Source organism: Mauremys mutica, chromosome 4 (genome assembly GCF_020497125.1).
Source record: "Mauremys mutica isolate MM-2020 ecotype Southern chromosome 4, ASM2049712v1, whole genome shotgun sequence".
Lineage (NCBI taxonomy): Eukaryota > Metazoa > Chordata > Testudines > Geoemydidae > Mauremys > Mauremys mutica.
In genome coordinates, this window is record NC_059075.1 from 87,394,793 (window position 1) to 87,411,741 (window position 16,949).

The window sequence follows — 16,949 nt, forward strand, 5'->3', positions numbered from 1 at the left end:
CCACCATCGGTGAAAATGGTAAGAGCTTCTGTTATGGGAACGGGAGATACCAAGTAGAATACTTTCAGTGGAATATGCTGAGCAACTTGGAGACGAGGATCCTTGGGAGTATGGTAAGTTACAGACCCAACATAATTGGCTAGGGCTATTTGCACCTCCTCCGAGTGCATACATGCAACTTCCCAGGTGGCGATGGGGATGGGGATAATAATGTTTACTAAATCCATGGCAAACAAGTTTAGTGCTCGATTGCGTCCTTTAGTGATTAATTGAGCAAACATTCCAGACAATGGGACGAGTGTGTTTTTGTGTGTGTGTGGTAAATACATCCACTCGAGGATAAATTCTCTCTCACTTGTATGTTGAAGTAATGCCCCCATGAATTGCTTAGTGTCCCCAAGAATGATTAAGGACGGGGGCACGTCAGGTACTGCTCTATCTACCCACCTTTCTGCCATGGCTTCGTTGACCTTATGCACTACCTCCCGTTGTTCGTTTGTTAGTGATATTATGTCTCCCGGTTGCTTTCCTAATTTTAGGGCATTAAACAGTGGAGTTAGCATAGAAGTGGGAATCTTGTAATACGGTCTTATCCAATTTATGGATCCCAGAATTTGCTGTAGTACTACATATGTTAATTTGTTTGGCAAGGTAAGTTTTGGAAGTATGGGCATGGAGTATGCTGCAAGCATTTTATGACCTAAATATTGAAAAGGTTCGGATTCCTGTATTTTTTCCGGGGCTACTACCAGACCCGATTGACTTAAGATATCCGTTAACTCACTTTTCCATGTGGTGGGTAGGGGCCTACCGGCTATTAAGATATCATCCATAAAATGGTATACAAGTAGCTTTTTGAACTTATTTCTGAAAGGTTGAAGAGCAGTGTTTACAAAATACTGACACATGGTAGGGCTATTTAACATGCCCTGGGGTAACACTTTCCAATGATAACGTGTTGTGGGTTGGGCATTGTTCAGGACTGGCACTGTGAATGCAAAATACTTTCTATCCTTTTCCTGTAACGGTATTGTAAAGAAACAATCCTTTAAATCAATTATTGCCACCTGGTAGTCATAAGGGATTAAATTTGGATTGGGGAGGCCACACTGCAGGGGGCCCATTGGTTCTAGTATTTTATTAATTTCCCTCAAATCGTGAAGGAGCCTCCATTTTCCTGCTTTTTTCTTAATTACAAAAACAGGAGTATTGTACGGGCTTGTAGTATGCTCAATGTGTCCATCTTTTAATTGTTGCTCAACTAATTGCTGCAAAGCTTCTAATTTTTCTTTAGGTAATGGCCATTGTTCTACCCAGACTGGTTTATCAGTTTTCCACTGTAACGGAAGAGCCTGAGGCTTACTCATCTTCCAAAACCAGTTTTGCCCCTATCTGTTCTAACAAATCTCTTCCCCAAATGTTAAACTGTAAAGGCAATATGCAGGGTTGAACATATGCTATTATGGGACCTTGTTCCTGGGATTTTACCGGTAACCATTGAGAGCTCTTTTTAGATGCTTGGCTTCCTCCTACCCCGAATACCGCAGGGGCTATCTCAGAGGGCCATTTAGGTTCCCAATCCTTTTCAGCTATGACAGAAACATCCGCCCCTGTGTCCAACAAACCGGTCAGCCACTTACCTTGGAGGTTATACTTACGTTGAGGTTTGTGCAGGGATATTCGGTGTACCAACGCCGCCACCTGTGGGTGAAAGGAAGAGTCGCTGTCGCCTTCAGTACGGGTTGATCCAAAGCCTCCTGTACGTGTTACCTGTGATTTTTCTCCAGGGAGCTCATATGGCAACAGTATCATTTGTGCCCAGGAGTCCCCTCGTCTTAAAGTAAAAGGCAGGTGACTCCAATACTGAACATATATTTTTCCCTGATAATCAGCATCAATCACTCCTGGAACTACCATAATTCCTTGTTTGCTTGCTGATGACCGAGGGAGTATAATGCCCACCGTCCCTTCAGGAAGGGGCCCTTTTAATTGAGTAGGCATTAAAAGAACTTCCCCGGTAAGAATGAGGATTTTTCTTCTTGATTATACAAGTCTATTCCAGCACTGCCAGTCGTTGCCGGTTGTGCTCTAGTCAATTCTTCCGCCCCCGTTGTTTTTCCAGGGCCCGGGGAGGGCCCGGTTATTGGTTTCCCTGCCCCAGTCCTGATCGACATTGATTTGCCCAATGATACCCCTTGTTGCATTTAGGACATTTTTTGGAGGGCCTACCCCCTTCCTGGGGTCTTCCTTTATGTGCTCCCCCTCCGGGTGCCCTACACTGGCTTTTAAAGTGTCCCGGTTTTTTGCAATTAAAACAATTTCCTGCTGGTTTATTACCTTGTCTTATAGCCCCCGCCAAAAGAGCCATAGCATGGGTTTGACTACCGACATCCGCGCAAGCCTGAATCATGTCCGCTAAAGTGTACGAGGGGCGATGTATTATAGATTGCAGTACCTTCTTGCAATCAGCATTAGCTTGCTCATAGGCCAGTCGCCGTAAAAGCTCTGTCTGTGCCTCCTCGTTATCAACCTGCCGCTGTACTGCTTCCTTGAGCCTATCTATGAACTGCGGATACGGCTCTGTAGGCTGCTGCCGGGTGGCTGTGAAAGACCTAGTCGGTTTCCCACTTACGGGAACCCTTCTGAAAGCTCTCATAACACTAAGTTTAGTACGAATATATGTATCTGGGTCTAACTCCAACTGTCCCTCTATAGTGCTAAATTGGCCTGCTCCATAAATCTGGTCAGGCGTGGCAGCTGGGGTTGAGTATCCCACAGCAGCTAACCTAAACTCACTGTCCCACACCATATACTGGGCGGGGGTCAGCACCATACGAAATAAGTCTTTCCAATCTTGTGGAGCCATAATGTAGCCATTTCCAATTCCTTCTAAGATGCCTGCCACGAAATTAGACCTGATGCCTGTCTCTGTGATAGCTTTTCTCACTTCCCTCAGTACTGTATACGGTAGCGCCGTCCACTCTCTGACGGCATTGCCCTGTGCATCGACTCCTGCCGCTATAGGCATTAGCATGGGCAACTCTCCCTCCCACTGATGTTCTTCCTCCAAATTCAATTCCCCCGTCTCACGCGCCAACGCAACCGCCGCCCGGACGCAGCCCCCACGATTCCCCCGGAAACAAGGCTGATCAGTTCCTTTATTAACGGAGGGATCCGAGGGCCGCTGCCCCGAATCCGACACCGCAGGCGCTGGTGGTAGCACCCGCGGGTACGGAGGCGGTGTTGTCAGCGCGAGAAGCGGGGCGGCAGTGAGAGACGCCTGTGGCCCCAGTTTTCCCACTGCCTCAGTACAGCGCTGCCACATGAGCAGGTGCTGTACTGCTGCTCTCGGTGTCTCAAAGAGCTGTGTTCCTATCTTTTGCCAATCTGCTTGCTGCAGGGACCCCTCTTCGGGATACCAGGGGCATTGGCATTCTATTTCCTTAACAAAATCCTCTACATGCCGCAGCGTAACCGCTGGGCAACCGCTCCCCTCAATGAGCTTAAATAATTCCTTAGCATGAGCCTTTTGTGGCACTGATAAATCGCTCCCCATACTCACGAGTGGCTGTTTCCAGCGGGTGCACCTAGACTATTCCAGTCGGATGAGCAGGGGTCCTCGGGATCCGGTGTATCACGTCGGGGTCACCAGATGTTGGGATCAAGGAGACGCGGAGTCAAGAGGTTTGTTAAGCAGGCGTCCCGAGCTCTCTTGAGCTGGATTAGTAATTAGAACAAAGAGCATGAGATCACAGTTACTTGTAACATATTGATTGGTTCACCCATAGCCATCTCCCTTTGTGCAATATATCATAATTGGTGAAGGGGCTACGTGAGCTATTGGAGGGGCTACGTGCGCTATTGCCTAGTCTGTGCTTAATCAATAACCTGAGCATTGCTTTACCTTAAGCCAGGAGTAAATGTAATAAACATGTGTGTGGTTTGCCAGCACAGCATATTTTCACTACACATTCTCAGTGTGCTCCTTTCATAGCACATGCATGTTTGCATGCACGCACATATGTACACACTAGAAATATTAGTCCAGTTTCTCATCTTATGACAAATGATGAAACTCCACTGACTTCAGTGAAGCTAGGCTGAATTGTACCAGCTGAGAATACGGCCCTTGGTCTGAACTAGAGTAGAAAATGGTTTTCCCATCTTGTGAACATTTTTGAGATTTTGAAAAAATGCCCATTCTGTACTGGAATGCAAGTGAGACCTTCTGAAAATTATAAAGAGAGAGAGAAAGAGTCACCCTAGAACCACCAGTTTACTGGTGGTTAGGGCACTCACTTGGGATGTGGGAGACCTAGCTCTGCCTGGTTCAGACCAAGGACTTAAATGTAGGTGTCCTATATCTCAGATGAATGCTCTCCCACCCATTCTGATTTTAACCAGAAACTTCATCCTGAACTGAACCCTCAACAAAAGCTTTATCAACAGGGGTACGTTCCCGTGAAAAGTTTTTGTTTAAACTAGTTGTCATTTTCTAACAAAAAGCTGGTTTGTTTGAAAAATTCCCACCTAGCTGCAGTCTGAATTTACCCACCTCCTGGAGTTTACATTTAACTTAAATCACAACAAACACAAGACTCAGTCAGTGCTTCCTCCTGTTCCTATGTTTTTTCTTTTCATGCCTTGGCCCTTAGTTCTGCCATGAGAGCAATTCTTGTCCCATTTACAGTCAGGAGCTGAAGCTAATGAGACCCACTTAACTTGGTTGCCAGGGTGAGTCAACAGAATGGCTGTGTATCTCTAGGCACCTGAAAACCTGTAAAGGAAAAACATTTTAAAAGCCAGCTGTGCTGGTTACTTGCCTACTAAAATTCAGGCCACATTTGTTTGTGGGGAATACACCTCTCTGTGGGGAGTGCACCTCTCAGCATTTTAAGATTTCCTTTTTGTGGCTTAAAACCCCTTTTTTCCCCCTTCCATTTTACTGTTCCAACCACATTAAAAATTTCACACTTCTTTACACTGAGAGAAGACCACAGAGTTAATCCAAATAATACAGCCAAGGGTAACAGAGCTGGTTGGGATTTTTAAATCCCTGGTCAGAGGGATTTAAGAGCCGAATTCTCATTGAAAGTCAGTGGGAGTTGGTATTTAATTCCCTCAGCCTCTTTAAATATCCTACCTGCTAATAAGAAATAAGAGTACATATTCTTTACTGTGGACCAAAAGTCTAAGCATTCTCGATGTGACCATGCAAAGTTACCCCTTCCATTGATTACTTTTTATGAAATATACTTTGAAACGAGAGAGACTCTTTTAAACTGTGTAGTAGGACAGGTCTGGGAAGAAGTAAATCTGTGTCTTTATTGAGGAAGGGGGTTTCAGGGTTAAGGTACAGGAGATTTGGGTTCTATTCCTGACTCTGCGAATGAGCTCCTGTGTGGCTTTGGACAGGCCACTCATTCTGTATTCCCTGATATTCCCATCTGTAAAATAGGAGTAGGCACATTCACCTTCCCTGGGAAAGTATAATTATTGTTGTCTCAATCAATTCATAATTCTGAACCAGATTTTAATGGTATTTATATGCCTAAAGATGCAGATATCTTATAGCCCCTTCTTATCTTTTTGCCTTTTCATGTTCAGTTAGGGGAAATGGGTCACCATACCAAATACTTCAAAAGGTGTAAAACATGCTCAATATAAATACTGTCCACAGCAGGTCCATAACTAAGTACAGATCAAAATGAATGTACTTCCTATACAGCTATGTCATCCCATAGTCCACACAGTTATATTTTCATCTTCTTGTGTACACCTGTTACATGTTGGTAATGCCTCAGGCAGTATTGTAGGTGATTTGTATTCATAGATTACAATTTAAAAACTGTCTTCTGGTAATTTTAAATGCTTCTTTTTAGAAATACAAACCCCCAAGAAACACACAGAAAGAGGAATATGAGGGGAGGAGGTAGAGGGGAAGGAAAACCTTAAAAGATTTCTATTTAGCCTTTATTTTATTACAGTGAGGGAGAACTAAATTCTCAGCATCTGCACAAAACAACATAAAAAAATAGCCAGTTGAAAGGCATTCAGTGGGCAAAATGTAAACAACTTTGGCAAGAGGCAAAGAACAAATGACACCCCAGGCAAGAAGCATCTTTGGCACTCCTCCCCTCCCACATCCATTTGTTAAACTTTTGAATACCTTATTTTTTTATTGCATATGTAGCCTATTTCATGACTTTGATGCACAATTTGAATGCATGATTTATCCCTATCATATAAGAGGTTCTACAAAGATCCAGAACATTCTAGGAAGTTAATGAAAAATGAGTCCACATACAGAATACCTGACACATTTTATTTCAAACATTCTAGTTCCCCTTTTGTCACTAACAACAAAAACAGCACCCGAAGCCCAGCACCCCAGGCAATCATCTGAGTAGCCTGCCCCTAAATCTGGCCCTGCCCTCAAGTTACACTCACAGAGTTTCCTTCACACATGAAGCTCTCACCCACCCTTTCCACAACACTGACTTCTCATTTCCTAAGATCGCTTGGAGAGTGCTTTTTTGGGATCAGGATCCAGTGCAGTGGAAGCAGCTGGGACTAGATGGCCCAAAAATGGGTGTGGACATCTTTCTACTGGCCTTGCAGATTTCTAAGAGAAAATGATATGACATCAGGCTTTATTACCAGTCCTCTGAAGGTGGGATCCTCCTGCTAAAGGGGACCTCCAGTGCAGATATGAATACAGAGATTCTTGGTGCCTCCGCTCCAGTAGAGATGTACTGCTTTATTTAGAAAAACTGGACGAGCAGAAGTCCATGGGGCTGCATCTGAGGGTGCTAAAGGAGTTGGCGGATGTGATTGCAGAGCCATTGGCCATTATCTTTGAAAACTCTGGAGAGGTCCCAGATGACTGGAAAAAGGCTAATGTAGTGCCCATCTTTAAAAAAGGGAAGAAGGAGGATCCGGGGAACTACAGGCCAGTCAGCCTCATCTCAGTCCCTGGAAAAATCATGGAGCAGGTCCTCAAGGAATCAATTCTGAAGCACTTGAGGAGAGGAAAGTGATCAGGAACAGTCAGCATGGATTCACCAAGGGCAAGTCATGCCTGACTAACCTAATTGCCTTCTATGAGGAGATAACTGGCTCTGTGGATGAGGGGAAAGCAGTGGCTGTGTTATTCCTTGACTTTAGCAAAGCTTTTGACACGATCTCCCCCAGTATTCTTGCCAGCAAGTTAAAGAAGTATGGGCTGGATGATTGGATTATAAGGTGGATAGAAAGCTGGCTAGATTATTGGGCTCAACGGGTAGTGATCAACGGCTCCATGTCTAGTTGGCAGCGGGTTTCAAGTGGAGTGCCCCAAGGGTCGGTCCTGGGGCCGGTTTTGTTCAATATCTTCATTAATGATCTGGAGGATGGCGTGGACTGCACTCTCAGCAAGTTTGCAGATGACACTAAACTTGGAGGAGTAGTAGATACGCTGGAGGGTAGGGATAGGATACAGAGGGACCTAGACAAATTAGAGGACTGGGCCAAAAGAAACCTGATGAGGTTCAACAAGGACAAGTGCAGAGTCCTGCACTTAGGAAGGAAGAATCCCATGCACTGTTACAGACTAGGGACCGAATGGCTAGGAAGCAGTTCTGCAGAAAAGGACCTAGGGCTTACAGTGGACGAGAAGCTGGATATGAGTCAACAGTGTGCCCTTGTTGCCAAGAAGACTAATGGCATTTTGGGCTGTATAAATAGGGGCATTGCCAGCAGATCAAGGGACGTGATCATTCCCCTCTATTTGACATTGGTGAGACCTCATCTGGAGTACTGTGTCCAGTTTTGGGCCCCACACTACAAGAAGGATGTGGAAAAACTGGAAAGAGTCCAGCGGAGGGCAACAAAAATGATTAGGGGGCTGGAGCACATGACTTATGAGGAGAGTCTGAGGGAACTGGGATTGTTTAGTCTGCAGAAGAGAAGAATGAGGTGGGATTTGATTGCTGCTTTCAACTACCTGAAAGGGGGTTCCAAAGAGGATGGATCTAGACTGTTCTCAGTGGTAGCAGATGACAGAACAAGGAGCAATGGTCTCAAGTTGCAGTGTGGGAGGTTTAGGTTGGATATTAGGAAAAACTTTTTCACTAGGAAGGTGGTGAAGCACTGGACTGGGTTACCTAGGGAGGTGGTAGAATCTCCTTCCTTAGAGGTTTTTAAGGTCAGGATTGACAAAGCCCTGGCTAGGATGATTTAGTTGGGAATTGGTCCTGCTTTGAGCAGGAGGTTGGACTAGATGACCTCCTGAGGTCCCTTCCAACCCTGATATTCTGTGATTTTATGATTCTATGCTATAGAGGAGGGCTATGGGGCGAGAGCTCTGCAGAAGCACAGTCTCCGACTGATTCCTTGGGATCTATGAGGTTTGGAGGTAGTTCAAGCAGTCTGTTTCTAGGGGGGGAAGCAAGAAGTGGGGCAGGAGTCCCTTCCTGTCCACCCAATAAAACGATGAGAGGGAATCTTTACTAGGGAAACTTTTTGCAGATCCACTGACTTTCCAGGATTTAATGTGAGGTGTTGACCCTGTCCTTTGTGCTGACCTGTTGAGAACACTGTGTGTTGAGCTGCTAACATTTCTCATTTCTTGCCTCACTTGGGTGTTGCCAATGGCTACACACTGGAGTACAATATATAGCTTTGTAGAAACACTGTTGATAGTGTTTTTTAACATTGAAAAATATAGCTACAGTATGCATTACACTGGCTGATGTATACGAAAATAACTTAATGAAATTTCCCTGAAGCGTTAGCAATAAGGGTATGTAACATTTGTTAAGCCATTTCTGCTCTGTTACCTCCATCACATGCACTCTTTGACAGTACAATCCCAGATGGACAGCATCTGCACAGCTCGTCAATTTCCTAAAGATTGTTAATACATAAAAAATGCAGGTCCTTAGTATAAATTATGCAAGCTCTGTATTAGCCTAGTGTGGTACTTAAAAAACAAAAAACCCAAGATCCATTAGAAACTACTTTAGGTTTTTCATAAGGCTCCTTAATGTCCCACAGCAAATAAAATATGAATCTCAGTGGGCTGCAGTGTAATAATGAGGACAGGAAATTGAAATAAAAATAGTGAAAAAGAATTCTGTTCAGCTCTTACGGTAATGTGTTTGAGGAATTCAGCATGGTAAAGTCATTCAAGAGAAATGAGCTAAAAAGGTGGAGACAGATCCTCAGCTGATATAAATTGGTGTAACTCCATTTTGTCACAGTTATACTGATTTACTCCAACTCAGGATCTGGCTGACTGCATTCTTAATTCAAGAGGGAAGAATTTAAAGAGAGCAAAAATAATTTTCAAAGCTAGGCAGCTAGTCACCTAGAGGAGAATCTGTAAAGGTAAATACCCTTGGCTATCAACTATAGCACGATATCAGCAAAAAGAAAGACTATAGAAAAAAAGTTAGTGTGTGGGAATATTACTAGGCTAGTTGAAATTTCATTTTATTAACATTATAATCAATTTCCATTTCAGTAAATAAGTGAAATTTAAAACTGCTATGGTAGAAAAGAAGGTTGAATGGTGGGAGTGAAATGAGGGGACTCAGCATTTAATGTTTCAGACTTTCTGCCAGTTTTAAATTAAACAATTTTACCATGAAAAGAATTTTTAAATCTTGACTTTAGTGGTGGGATACTGGGCCAGACTCTCAGCTGCTGTAAATTGCCTTAGCTCTACTGAAGTCAGTGCTCAGTAATGCTGATTTATACTAGGTGAGGATCTGGTCCCCTGTCTTTTCTCATCATATTGAGATTAAATAAATGTCTTTCAGCTTAATTCATATAGTGTTTTGAAAGTTTAGTGTGAGGTTCTGTCTCTGTGAACGAATATTTTAATGCAAAAAACCACCCGCCTTCTGAATTTTAGAAGGGAAGGTGCAACTGTACCATTATACATTTATCTTGGCTTCATATTTATTTGTGTCCTGACTAACATCTTGAAGATCATATCTAGTAAAAAATAAAACTAACATGTTAAAATATTTAAAGGATTCCTTAATATTTTAGTACTTCTCAATAGTAAAACCATGTTCTTTTCTCAGAACAAAAGCCTGAAAAACAAACTCCTGTCGGGCAACAAGCTTTGTGGTATTCATGCAGAAGAGGTGAGTAGAGTTTCTTACTGTTCTAATTCTAACACACTTGGAGAGACAGCTAGTGTTCAAAGAGGCCATGCATCTAAAATCTCCTCTCATGTGCTCCCATGACAAAAGCATACATCAGGAAACAAAATACAGTCTCCGGTTTTATACAAAGTAAATCCATACGTTTAGATTTGAGATCATTGGAGGAGATTGTCTGCCAAATTCCAGGCTCAAAAGCATTGATTTTCTCCATTGGCCCCAATACCAAAAAGTAGTAATAACTCCATTGTTTGAATAATTTTAAAGAATTCTGAATAAAGCACTGGAGAAATTATTTTTAATGTTAAAACAGTGTATGATTTAAAAATCCATGCATGGCACTTTACTAAATATAGAATAAGAAATGGTACCTCTGCCAAAGAGCTGGCAATCTCATACAGACAATATAAAATCCCTGATTCTTCAAATACTTAAGTATGTAAGTATTTTTACTCATATGAACGGTCATGCTAGCTACTAATGGGTGCTATTGAAGTGAGTAAAGTTATGCACTTATTTGAGTAGTTCCCTGTAGTCAACAGGAATACTCAAATGAGTTACTATTGATTCCCACACTCTCAAATAAGAATCAAGCCCCAATGATGTAAATCAGAAGTAACTTCAATGAAATCAAACTGGAGAAGCATAAAAATAGAGAAGAGTTATCAATAATAGTGTACTCTAGGGAACAATTATGCATTGCCAAGAAGATAGGCAAGATGATCTAATAACAATAATAACTTTTCTCTCTCATTCTGGTGAGTCTGCAGAAGTCAATGCATGTTGCTAGAATACCACAAAATTATCACACTTGAATCAAGTACATTTTAATTCAGAAACAGATTTGAAAACTTGTATTTTCAAAGTTATACAGCCAGATACATAGTCTAAATAACTGATTTCCATTTATTTCAAGTGAGCTACACTGCGGGAAATCTAGCCCATTGTATCCAAGAAATCGGCAGCAGTCAGAAGCAATAGATTCTTTTCTCTCACTTTGTTCAAGCTACATCATCATATCTTTCTGGTTTACTCTACAATATTTGGTTTTAAATGTATTTTTCTCTCCCTTTATACCACGGAATTAAGTCCTGGCCTAAAAATATGATAGTGTTATTTTTTTCTCTTTTGCTAATTTCCTCAGGGTTCATCACAGCTTGAATTTTTAGTATTATTTAACTTTATTTTTTTCTATTAGCTTTGCATCTTAATTAAATACATTTGAATATTTGCAACATAACTGTGTATATACCAGCACTGACATCTACATTTAAATGGAAAACAGGGAATTTGACTTTCCAGTGTTTGATATGAAATCAGTGTCAATCAGTATATTGCCAATAAATCTTGTCTTTATTCTGGGAGTTTGAAGTGATCAGAATCAGAACTGCTTGCAACCTGTCTCTAAAAATTCTCATTGATGTATCTTTCAAGTTAGAGCCCTCTTAAAATAACATACATTTTAAAAAGTAAGATGTGTTTTAAAAAGACCTCTCTATCTCAATATCTGTTTACATGAGAGACCAGATTAGCTGAGGTGGAGTTCTCATCAAAATGAACAGCAGGAGAATCATTGTGAATCATACACATGGATGTTAAGAAACCTAACTGTAACATTGCTCCTTATGGACCAGCTGGTGTCTTCCTGCTTCTGCAGACACAGAAGAACCTAAAGTGCTGAGAATTGCATTGGTTCCACCTCACAAGGGAGGGTTAGGGATTACAGGCAGCAAAAGCACTCCAGACTTCACTTTGCATACTGGGGAGCTCTACTTTCTCTATGATACCCTAAGGAGGGAGGGTGGCATGGCAGACCATTCTGAAGGAGGGGTGAGGCAGTGGCCTTCAATCCAGATCAACAGGCCTAATTCTCTGTGTAGGATGATCACAGTTGAGAGCAGTAGAGAGATTTCATTAATTTCTATGGCTCAAACCAGCAGGTTGGAGGAGATTTACTGGAAATCCCCACATACTCGCACATTATTTTCAAATTGATGCACAATATGAAATAGAATTAAATTTGGAGGCAGTTTAATTGGAAGCACTATATTTTAGTGCATCTAATGAAATACACCACTTATTTTTATGGTGCCAAGTTCTGAGGTTTTTCCTCAGTCCTTTACCTAGTGAATTGCCTTCAAATCAATTCTGAAACTGATTTATGTAAAAGCTAAGTAAGGAATTTAGGATTTAACCCATGAACAAACTACTAATTTATTAGCCCAACAATATGTGACCTAACTGAAAAGCACTTATTAACATACAGTACAGTATGAGAAACCAATGGAACTCTTATAATGCACAGTACAATTCATAGTATAGTATGGTATAGTATGTCTTGCCGTCAGGATTATACAAAGAGCCTGTGATAGCAGATTGTGAATGTGCCCTACTTTTCAAGTGCCAGGACATTAAGCTTTATAGGTAGTCTTTATGAATAATGTGTTAACCTGGCCAGCACAGCTAGGATGAGATGCTGCCCAGTAGGTGCTTTGGTGCTGTAGTCTTGCCAGGATTCAATGGGGTAAGACAGGGAAATACATTCTGTTTGCTTCTGTTCTGAATAGGAGTAATATGCAGAATAAAGCGTGCATATTAGGTGGATGCTGGTGTGTCACTCCCTCTGATAGTAGAACAAAATCCCTTTAGGCTGAGGTGTATGGAATGGCATGGTAGTAGGTTGCCCTTTCTTTTTCTCCTTTAAATGCTACTTGGAAATCCTGCTTTGCTGACTGCAAAGGGAGAAGAAAAGGTAGAAATTCTGTGTCCTCCTTGCACCAGCACGGTAGAGGGCAGAATCCTACCTTACATCCATAAACTCTTACAGGGTGAACACATCCCCCAGTGTCAGCTCATTGACCTTAGTGGAGTTACACTAGGAATGAAATTAGCTCTATGAATATTAATTTTACCAGCTAGTTGTGCAATTAGCAAATGGGTGATACTAATATAAGTATAACCTTTATTTTGCTGTAGCTGTTCTCTAAGAATCACTGGGACTTTTACACTAAAAACTAGCACAGCATCAACAGTCTAGTGTTGAATAAAAAGCTGCCACTATCATCATGATTGAAAGGTGTGTGTCTGACACTGTCTCAGAATGTTAGTCAGTTACAGATCTAACAAAGAGCCACAGGGTTACAGTGCTGCTAGTATCAAACAGACAGAGTGTTTTCTACTAGCATGTTCAGGAAAAAGCTGGTCAATGTGGTCTCAGACATCAGCTGGTAAGACATGACAAAAGGTCTCCTCATTAACAAATGCCAGTGTTGATTAGTAGTGAAGCCAGCAAGCAATGCTATGTGAGCTGTACAGCTAGCAAGAGACATTTTCCCTTTGAAGGTTGATTTTAATCTTTCTGGAAGATTGGGCCAAAGCTCAGAGTTTTAAATTCCTTTTCAAAGGCTAGCCTTCAGCTTGACTTACAATATAATACCTCACACCTCTGCCCATCAATCTGGCATCTTTCCTCTATTCAGTCTTCTTAGGATAATTCAGTGTGGAATAGCAACCATGCTTTCATATATATAATATAAAGTAACTATTTATGTGTTCATTTGACCTCCATGGTTTGTTACTGGAATATAAACCATTCAATAGTTAGCTACTAGTGACTGGAAAATGCTGCAGACTCCCTACCTCTGAGCTACTGAGTGTGAGAATTTTCTAAGGACATGACTTTTAGAATTTCCTATAGATCAGTTTTCAGAGTAGCAGCTGTGTCAGTCTGTATCCGCAAAAAGAACAGGAGTACTTGTGGCACCTTAGAGACTAACAAATTTATTTCAGCATGAGCTTTCATGAGCTACAGCTCACTTCTTCGGATGAAGGCCATGGCTACACTTGCAGATTTGCAGCGCTGCAGCAGGGTGTGAAAAAACACCCCCTCCAGCGCTGCAAGTTGCAGTGCTGCAAAGCGCCAGTGTGATCAGAGCCCCAGCGCTGGGAGCATGACTCCCAGCGCTGTACGTTAATCCCCATAGGGAGGTGGAGTATGGACAGTGCTGGGAGAGCTCTCTCCCAGTGCTGGCGCTGCAACCACACTCGCGCTTCAAAGCGCTGCTGCGGGAGCGCTCCTGCGGCAGCGTTGTGCAGCGCTAAGTGTAGCCATAGCCGAAGTGAGCTGTAGCTCACGAAAGCTCATGCTGAAATAAATTTGTTAGTCTCTAAGGTGCCACAAGTACTCCTGTTCTTTCTTTAGATCAGTGTAGACCTGGCCTCACTTAAAAGGTCCCAGTTATGGTGAATGTGCCAACTCCTTTGATAAGTCATTCTCAAGGTTGAAGTCCCTTTTCAATAGACTTGGGATGAGTTTTGAATTTAATTCCACAAAACTCTAAATATCTGAGATCATTCAATACCATGAAGAAGATGTCATTAAACATGCAAATTGATGGGGGCAGGGAGGGTGTTAAAAACCTCACCACAGCAATAAAAACTCCAAAAAAGCTGGCAATGAAGTACTTAAGAATAGTATCTAATTTGAAGACCTGTTTGAATTATTACAATTGTGAAGCCAGAAAATACTTTATTTGGGCTGGCTCCTGAGATGAAGGAGAGGAAAATATCAGTGCTTAAAGGAACTCAGTATAGTTCAGATCCTGTTTTTTAAAACCTTTAAAAATATATAAGAAAAGTTAATAAACTAATTTCAAATCCATGTATTAACAAATATTTTTTCTTAAAATTAAAAAACAAACAAAAAACCACCTTTCTAGGCCAGATCCTCAGAGAACATAAATCAGCATAGCTTTGTGGACTTTATACCAGCTGTCTATATGATCTGTACAATGCGACTCACACAAAGTACAAATAAACACATAATAGTAGAAGTCAATAAATGCTTCTGAATATTCTCACCCATGCTGCCTTCATTTGTGCTTAGCTGTGAACATTTAATAAAATCTTGTGTCTGAAATAGATGAGTTAAACTAACTGCATGTAACAATGTGATAGCTTGTGAATGTATTTTAATTGGAGGTCACCTTTTAACTTTTCCTTGGGTCCCATAATTGGTTTAGACATGCTGTCCTTGCAAAGAATGTATGTGCATGCATTCAAAAGAAAAAAAAGAGCGAGAAAGAGAAATGACTTTGATTTTGCTTCACTTTTGTTGTCTGAGCTAAATTCCTTTTTTCCATTGTCAGAATTTGCTGTCATCTCTTCCACAGGTTCTCAAATGTAAATGATTTTAAAGATTAATTTATTATCTTCCATTTGCAGTCTAAAAAGATCCAAGCCCAGCTGAAGGAGTTTCGCTATGGAAAAAAGGATTTGATTTTTAAGGTGAGTTTATATTACTAGAGCTGGCTAAAGTATTTACTTACAGTCCATATAACATTACAATCATCCAGTGGGATAACTGTCTTTATTACTGGAGAACTGAGAAATCATTTCCCTCACTGTCAACATAATGAAAGAAGCTCAAAACTCTGAATCGCAGACATCATTCCCATAATGTATTCTCTGAAATCCCCTCTACTTCAGTGTTGAAGGGACAATGCATAGTGTTACAATGCTTCCTGTGGCAAAGATAGAGGTGATTTCAATGCTTCAAAAATTCTGTTATCTTCATCATTATTTAAAATTAAAGTTGAAAAATATTTAGCTTATGATTATTTACATTAAAATGCCTACATAGACCAATGTCCCAGTCAGTACTCTGCCAGTGACCCAAATCTCTCCCATTGTTCCACAGGTTTCTTTGAAGACCTTTTTATCTTTCTAATTGAGCAATAGAGCATTTTATGGCTGCCTGGTGGTTTCTGTTTGATTAGCAGTCCTCCATGCTAAAGCTGTGCAGGGTAACATTTAAAGAAAAGCGTTCTAATGTTTGTGACAAGTAGACAGAATGACTTGTGACAAACATGGAAAATGAAATGTTATCCTGTAGGCTTTTATCCATCTACATACCCGCTCTGCTGAAATTTCTTTTCTGCAACTATAGCTTCCTGAAAACAAAATGAAGTATCTATTAGGGATGTGCAAACCAAATTTAGCTTCAGTCTAATTCACATAAATACCCAAAAGTTTAGATACACAGCTAAACATATCCAACTTCCTCTTTGTAAAACCAGGCAGATAATAATATTATGAGGACAGGCTGTCTCACAGAACTTTGCATACTTCCTACTTCTGGTCTTTGCTGGAACCAGGGGCAGCTCTAGGTATTTTGCTGCCCCAAGCACGGCAGGCAGGCTGCCTTCGGCAGCTTGCCTGCAGGAGGTCCCCAGTCCCGCGAATTCGGCAGCAGCCTCCAGGAGGTCCACCAAAGCCACGGGACCAGCGGACCCTCCGCAGGCATGCCGCCGAACATAGTCTGCCTGCTGCCCTTGTGGCGACCGGCAGAGCGCCCCCCCCTCCCCGTGGCTTGCCGCCCCAGGCACGCGCTTGGCGTGCTGGTTCCTGGAGCCACCCCTGGCTGGAACCTAAAAGGAGCAGAATTAGAGGTAGGCCCTAGGCATGAAAATCCTTATCTGAATTTTCACTAACTTTAGGCAGTTTCACAAGGAATTTGAGGAATTTTCTCTAAGCTAGATCCAAGGTTCTGAAAATATAACCAATTTCTCTGGAGTCCTAGTTCATTACCTTATCTAGTGGACCATGCTTCTCCTCATGAAGGACGGACCTGTGGTTGAGGCACAGGGCTGAAGACCAGGAAGGGGTCAGGAAGGGATTTTTTTTTCCTACAGTGTATCTGGGGTCTTTCGTCTCCTTCCTCTGAAGCATCAGAGATGGCTGCAGCTAGAGATGGGATACTGGATAGGGTCAGGGGTCTGAAGTGACACCAAACAT

At 41.8% G+C, this 16,949-nt stretch overlaps 1 protein-coding gene across 8 annotated transcripts in view; it reads left to right on the forward strand.

The window, feature by feature from the left end:
* Nucleotides 1-16,949, forward strand: part of LUZP2 (leucine zipper protein 2) — a 431,446-nt gene that overhangs the window by 308,486 nt on the left and 106,011 nt on the right. For all 8 annotated transcript variants that reach the window (XM_045012211.1, XM_045012213.1, XM_045012212.1 and 5 more), the window contains 2 exons: nucleotides 10,074-10,136; nucleotides 15,378-15,440. In XM_045012211.1, the coding sequence (XP_044868146.1) occupies nucleotides 10,074-10,136; nucleotides 15,378-15,440 (126 nt within the window). The remainder of the gene's footprint in view (nucleotides 1-10,073; nucleotides 10,137-15,377; nucleotides 15,441-16,949) is intronic.